At 56.4% G+C, this 7488-nt stretch overlaps 1 protein-coding gene across 1 annotated transcript in view; it reads left to right on the top strand.

Annotated features, from left to right (window-relative positions):
- The window catches only part of EGLN1 (egl-9 family hypoxia inducible factor 1), a gene marked incomplete at its 5' end in the record, with an annotated part of 35533 nt that extends 28380 nt beyond the window's left edge, over window positions 1-7153 (top strand). Inside the window, 3 exons of the mRNA XM_011380890.2 lie at window positions 1170-1306; window positions 3877-3944; window positions 4928-7153. Of these exons, the coding sequence (XP_011379192.1) occupies window positions 1170-1306; window positions 3877-3944; window positions 4928-4989 (267 nt within the window). The remainder of the gene's footprint in view (window positions 1-1169; window positions 1307-3876; window positions 3945-4927) is intronic.
- Window positions 7154-7488: the final 335 nt, after the last annotated feature.

Raw genomic sequence — 7488 nt, forward strand, 5'->3', positions numbered from 1 at the left:
GGGGGGCGTTTTGCCTCACGTTAATCCTCCAGATCACAGATACCACAAGGACAACACCTGTGCGTCGTTCCCTGCTCTGCACCCAAGGGCCTCCACGGGGCCAGAATGGTGACAGTCAGGATTGGCCCGAGCTGCTGGGTCCATCTAATCCCACACGAAGGAGGATGGACATTGGGGTAAACAGTAATGATCCTTTATGGATGAAATCCAGTTTCACGAGCAGGCGGTCGTCAATGTGTGAGGCCCAGTCAGGAAAGGGAGACTTTAGTAAATAATGACCACAGTGGTGGTGATGCCGATGGTGACGGTGACATGATGATGATGGGTGGTGGTGATGATGATAGTGACAGTGACAGTCGTGATGGTGAAGATGATGGTGACGGTGGTGATGATGGTGATGGTGACAGTGACGATTGGTGGTGGCAGCAATGATAGTGACAGTGACAGTCGTGACGGTGATGATGGTGACGGTGATGGTGACGATTGGTGGTGGCGGTGAAGATAGTGACAGTGACAGTCGTGATGGTGGTGATGAGGATGGTGAGGGTCATGATGATGGTAAATGATATTTTCTACTAATACGTTGGATTCTTTAAGTAAGAGACATTGAATTTGGGATTGTCCTATCACCTGTTGAAAATGCGATAAGCTGCCGGACATCCCTAGCCGTTGGTATAGACCTACCCCAAACATTGCGGGTTTGGATACAGCCGACCGCAGTAAAGCAACTGTAGCAATAAAGCGAGTCATAGTTCTTTGGCTGGTGGACAGTTTGCCTTCGGTTTGTGAAAAAACGCATCTGCGAAGCACAAGAAAACGAAGTGTCTCTGTGGTTGAGGCAGGCGACTTAGGGACGCACATAAAGGGCAGGATAAGCAGGTCGTTAGCACATACAAATGAAGAACATAGTTTCTAAAACTTCCTAAAACTTTCAGGTGTCATTTCAAGACTTTTGAATTCAGATACTGTTCATGTTTCATCAAATGCTTGAAAAAATCAGTGTCAGTGCGTAAACTTGGAATCTCATCTCGCCCTCGGACCTCGTTAATTGAGATGCATTTGTGCCTAATCCAGTCAAGAATTTTGATTCGCTGAAATGGTGTCCCCCCCGCCCAGATTTAATTTTGTGCCATTCTTGGTGATACTTACATCTTTGGCTCTTTTCCTAGGTAAGTGGAGGTATACTTCGAATTTTTCCAGAAGGCAAAGCCCAGTTTGCTGACATTGAACCCAAATTTGATAGACTGCTGTTTTTCTGGTCTGACCGCCGCAACCCTCACGAAGTGCAGCCAGCATACGCTACCAGGTAGTGCTCCTCCTCGGACAGCGGTGGGACAGAGGGGACGGACAGGGTGGACGTGGCTTCCGACGAGCACCCTCTTGCCCTTCCGTGCCCTGCCCCGTCCCGCGTCGGCCCGGCCCTGGGGCTTTCCAGCCCCACCCCCTCATCTCCCGCGGCTCTTAACCTCTCTCCCTTCTGCGACTTTGTGAGACTGCGGTTGCCCCTCGACCGGTGCGGGGGTCAGGGCCCCGGCCCTCCACGCAGAACCTTCGAGTCCCCACAAAACGTAACCACTAACAGCCGGCTGTTGACCAGAAGCCTCACCGACGACAGAAGCCGTCGGTGAACACCTGCTCCGTGTGTCACGTGTGTCACGTGTGTCACGTGTGTCACGTGCTGTTCTGACAGTCGAGTAAGCTAGAGGCAAAGCGTTGAAATGCACTGACGGCGTTTGTTGAAAACGCCGCGTGGAAGTGGCGCCGGGCGGTTCAGGCCTGCGCTGCTCGGGGCAGCCGCACTCGCGTGCACTGGAACCGTCGAGATAGCGGAGCGGGGGGGGGGGCAGCTTTCTAAGAGGCTTCGGTGAAGGTGGGGACGAGGTGGAGAAGGGTACAGAGCAGAGGGACGAGAGGTGACCGGAGAGTGGGGATGAGGACGAGTGGAGGAAGAGGCGAGAGCCGCCCCGTGTGGGAGCGAGTGGCAGAGAAGTGGCCTTTTGACCTTCTGGCTTTAGCAGCAGGTGTCGCCTTTGCCACGTCACACTGTTTCTCCTACGAAGTTTAGGGTCCAAAACTTGCTATGTTTAATGTCGTCTTTAAGTTCTTTTTACGATTTACCACGGCTCGGTTAAAACGTTAAGACCCTTAAGATGGAAGGTGTCAACAGGCGTTATTATAAAAATAAATAATTGTAGAAAAATAATACCTACTTTTCACTGCAGAAAGGACTTTGAACTTCGTGACAGCGAATTACTAGCGTGCATTCACTTAGGCCTGCTGGGGGGAGGAAGGGCACCCCCGATGTTCAGGGGGCGGCGGCTTTGAGCAGCGACGTCGAGAGACAGGCCGGCCTTGGCCGAAGCTCGCATTCTGAAGACGTGGCCGTGGCCGCTCCGTTTCTCGCTTCCTTCTGAGCCTCGTTGCTCTCGGCCCTGATGCCTGGAGAGCGGGTTGAGCCGTTCGCGGGCAGAGACGAGGCGGCGAGGCTGGGACCCGGGATTGTGGCGCGCACAGTGCAGCGCCCCAGCGCCCCGCCCGCGACGCCGCTTCTGGGACCTTCCGTTCTAGGGAGCCCCGAGTGTGGTCTGATGTACCCTTTCCAGGCGAAGGGGCAGCAGTCGTTTTTCGGGGTTTTCGGTCGTGAATGAATGCGCAGGGCGTAGGGAGCGTGAGCCAGGCGTGTCGGAGGACGAGGACGGCGCGTGCCCTGGGGTGGCAGGTGGGTCGCGGTGGAGGGGGCCGGAGGACAAGCGAGGCTGATGGGAGGGGCAGCGGGGCAGGGGATCGGAGAACGTCCCTTGGGTCCGTGGGGGACAGCGGGAAACAGAGCGACATGGCACTGTGCAGCTGGCTTCTGGTCGTGACTCAGGCCTCCAGAGGGAGAGCCCCAATCACCAGGGAACTGAAAGTTTGGGGCGAAGGAAGTATAAAGTTGTACATCTGTGCACCTCGCCTGTCACCAAGGCCACTGTGGCAATAAAGGAGCCCGGACAGTAAGAAAGGGGCGGGGCCCACAGAGAGCAGCCGGGGGTCGGGATGGGGCCGGGTGATGCGTGGTCCCGGTGTCCCCGGCGCCCAGACTCCACGTCCAGTGTTTACACGGTCACCGGCTCATCATGTGGTCGGCGTCGCTGTCCCCAGCGAACGCTGGCCAGGGCCTGCAGGGCGCTCGGACGGCCTCGTCCGCCGCGGAGCTGATCCCGCGTGTTCTGCTTCCTCTTCCTCTGCTGCCTGCGCGTCTCCCTCCTGGTCGGTCCCCAAAAGCGCAGCCGTGCGCTTCGGAGCATCTAACAACCTGGACCGTCCTCGTTTGTTTGTGGAATGAGACGTTCCAAATAAGCTTTTAGAAAAACGTTTCGCTAAACTTGATGTCAAAGCATAGTATAGTCGCTTTGATAAAAATCCTAAAAAATTCTCAGCATCGTGTATATCTTTCTCGGTGACTCAAGTCGTGAGGTCGTGAACACCCATCGCGATTTTCGGCCGCGGTGCGGCGCTGTCCTCGGAAGCCGTGACTGTCGCCCTCCCTGACGGGCCCCGGGCCTCGACCCCGTCCTGGGCCCTTCGCTTCCTGTGGAGGCTGCGCCGTGGCCGGGTGCCCTTCCCCGACGGCCGTCCCTTCACCTTCTTACTGTCTGTCCCTGGTGCGCTGTGGCCTGGCAAAGCGCGTGACGCAGCAGGTCGCGTGAGCGCCGAGCGAGTCATCCAGACGCGCCCGGTGCAGCCGCGCCCGGCCCCGCGCCCTGCCCGTTCGCCCTCTGACGACGCTGCGGGCGGGACGGTATTTTGACGGGACGCGTGTCGCAGACCGCTGCCGCCGGATACCGCGTTGTCCGCCGCGTGACCGTTCTCACCCTCTTCTGAATTCTCTTCTAGGTACGCGATAACTGTTTGGTATTTTGATGCAGATGAGAGAGCGCGAGCTAAAGTGAAATATCTCACAGGTAAACGCCACTGGGCCGGGGTCGCGGGGGCCGCGGAGGCTGCGCCTCGTTTCTGTCCCGCCCCTAGTTCCCGCGTTTGAGAGGCCGCCGTCCAGTCATCCTCGTCCTCGGCTGTACCCAGCCAAGTGCCCAAAGTTGGGGAGCGGTAGAGGAGAACCTGAGAGGTTCTCACACAGCAGCCGAGGTTTCATCCGTGACCACCCTTTCCCGTCACAGGCGGCCGCGCCCTTGGGGGCCGCCACCTTCTTCCTCTCGTCCCCTGAGGAGGAAGTTAGTACCATTTCCTTTGAAGCCTGCGTGCTACGAAGGACACTCCGCCTGCCGGCCCCCACTTTGATCGTGGACGCGGAGAAAACCGATTCAAAGGAGACGAAACGTCCAGATCAGTGACTCAGACAAGCGTGTGGAGCCGGCATCGGCCGCTGGCGCCACTAGGTCACACCCTGTCCCGAACCTGCGGGCGCTCAGGGTGCCGGCCCCACGCCCCCCGGGCTGTCTCTCGGGGCTCAGCTTCCCGCCCCTGTCGCCGACACCCGCACGTTCACGTTGCGCATCAGCCGGCCGCACGTGACGAGCCGCCGGCTCCCACGCCAGCCTTCTGTAAAACTGTGTAAATTGGACGTTCGTGTTTTCTCTGTGTATTTTTAAAGTCGTTACTGGTGGCAGAAGCCTAGTCGTGGGCTTTTACCAAACACACTACCGTTTCACAGCGGTTTAAGTCGCTTTTAAAGTAGAGAGACAAACCGCTGTCTCTGTAGAGCCTGGTTTTGCCCCCGAAGGTTCCCCAGTCGAGAGCAGCGTGTCGCCCCGGGCAGTGCCGAGGCCAGCGTCCGGAATGCCGGCGTGACCGCGGCCGGGCGACGTGTGTTCGCAAGGCCGGAGCCTCGTGCACACCGTCGGGGCCTCGGCGGGAAGCGGTGGCAAGTTCTCCGGCGCCGAATGAGTGAATGAACGTTGTTTTCTGTCTCTGCTTCACCTTGCAGGCGAGAAGGGCGTGAGGGTCGAGCTGAATAAACCTTCGGATGCGATCGGCAAAGACGTCTGATAAAGAGACCTTGACCCAGCGATGCCCCACTTCGCCTACGGCGATCGCCGACACTGTCCTTAACTCGTGGCTGCAAATAAACGGGACAACCCGTTGGCATTCGAATAAGGAAAAAGAAACAAGTTTTTTGTGTTGCATCAGGAAGGAGATTGTGACTGTGTGGCTTTCACTGCATGACCGACTCCAAACCCGCGGTCGCTCATGGGAAGCATATAAGCTATCAACTGAAAGTGGTATTTACATCTGGACATTGGAAAAAAGTGCCCTGGGTAGAATTTTTTCATTCTTATATTTTGTCAGATCTGTCATCTAGCTGAGTTCATTTCATCTCTCCCTTTTTTATATAGTCAAGTTCGAATTTGAAGTAATTTTTGTATGATCAGGTACAATTTATCAAAACTGAATTGAGAAAAAAATTACTCAAGTATTATTCCCCAAAATAGCATCAATCTATTTTTGTAAACCTCTTCGTACTATTAAATTTCACCCTAAAAGACCTTTTGTAATGATCGTTGCCAGTGACTGATGCCTGCTTTAATTTTCTTTTTATTTAAAACGAGGGCACTTTACCTGCCAGCAGGAAGACCAGACCGTCGCGGTCCTGTGTCATGCCGATTCGAACTCTGAAAGATCGCTGCTGTCGCTGTCTTGACATCGTTAATAATGAAGCATAACAGTAAAATCACCACCGTTCTACTACCAGTAACTTTCAGTTCATGTTTTACGAGCAAAAACAGTAAGACGGTTTCGGCCGAAGTTTCTCAAAGAGCCACAGCGACCGGCACTGGGTGAACTTGCGGGTCGTCGGCACGGGGGTCCCGGGGTGCAGGGCCCTCCGCCGCCACGCGCGCCCGGTCCTCACACTCACCCCTTTGCTTCCCGTCTGGCTGCTGGCACTTCCGGTTTTGCTCTTAGGTTTTCCCGCCCCTGGACCCCTCCGGTCCCAGGGACGGCATTGGGGAGCGGTGCAGGACTCGCCCCGGCACCGGGAGACATGCGTTCAGCTTAGGAAAAAAAAAACGAAAGAAGCAAAAAATAAGATAATTTTATTTTTACGTATTAGGAGTTTTCTTTCTTACTTTCCAGAAAAGGAGGGACTGTTGCAGACTCACACGGCCTCCCAGACTCCGTTCCCTGGAGTGCCAGCCGGGCCGGGCGTCGTGGACTGCGGGTCCCCGGGGCGCGCGCGGCGGTGTGAGGCCTCGCCCGCCACAGCTTCCCGTCTCCGCCCTTGATCTTTGCCAAAACGACGTGAGCGCACAGAGGTTTTTCTGTGTGTCTCACCGTGGGACCGTTTTCGCACTTGCAGAGTTCGTGTTCAGTTAGAGACCTTTTCCGTGGACAGCTCAGTGATCGTTATTAAAAGATGGCCACGTTCGTGTAAAACACGACCCCCAGCCAGTGGCCCTGACGGCGGGGACGCGCGGGCCGGGATCAGACGCGCAGCGCCGCGGTCTCGCGTGGGACCCGGGGACACCACCGTCCTTTACTCTCGCTTTTCCTGGGCGTTCAGCCTCGTCCCGGATGATACGACGCGACGTCTCTGCAGCCTGTGTCGCCACCAGCCCGGCCTGGGAGCACGAGCCGCCTCGCCGTCCGGTCCGCCCTGCGGCGCGGCCACTTTAGACACCGGCGGAAACTGTTGCGTGGCTGGGAGGCTGGCCTCGTCGCGGGGTGCAGAGGCAGCCGTTTAACCCGGGAGCCCGTGTCCGTCACCCGAGCAGTGCCGCTCCCCCGTCTGGGGCTGTCCTGGCGAACAGGTCCTGCGTTTTGTGTTTCTTGGGAAAGTCTGTGTAACGTCTTGGAGATCATTGTGAAAAGGGTCGCGAAATCAGATCGCCCCCTCTTCCGCGTCCGCTCACAACCTGTTCATTTCACGTTGGTGCCACCGGTACCTTGTCACCAAGCAGGACTCTGTTCAACACAAAATTTGAAATTATTTGTGGCCTAAATGCGTTTAATCCTGGTTAAAGATAAAGCTTCTAATGCTGTCTTTATTCAACACATTAACCAGCTGTACAGTACAGACCTTTATCAACAGCAGGCAACGAGTTTCGGGGTGCGCGTCCGGACAGGCTGGAAGGTCGTGTCATGTTCCGTCATGAGCGCTCCACCTGCTTGTAAAGCTAATCTCATTAAAACGATGCATAAACGTCCTTGGAAAGCGATGGTGGTTATTTCCAGCTGCCTTTGTTCGTCCGCGACCACGTGCCGACTCCCCACGGGCCCTTCCGTCAGACACCGAGCCCCCCCCACGCGTGTCCGGCTCGCCCCAGGACGTTCGGCTCGCGTTTATAAATGGCTCCAAGGGCGAGAGCAGGGAACATCGGGCCTGGCTGTGCGCGGGGCACCCGAGGGCGACACCGTGGGCTCAGGGGTCCTGCACTTGGCTTCTGTCCCTTTTCACAGGGTTTTAAACATCGCTCAAACACACTTGCTCTTGAGTGTGTCGATGTCACCCTTCTGCAGAAAGGGGTGTTCAGTGCTCACCCATAGTGC

Source organism: Pteropus vampyrus, unplaced genomic scaffold (assembly GCF_000151845.1).
Source record: "Pteropus vampyrus isolate Shadow unplaced genomic scaffold, Pvam_2.0 Scaffold412, whole genome shotgun sequence".
NCBI lineage: Eukaryota > Metazoa > Chordata > Mammalia > Chiroptera > Pteropodidae > Pteropus > Pteropus vampyrus.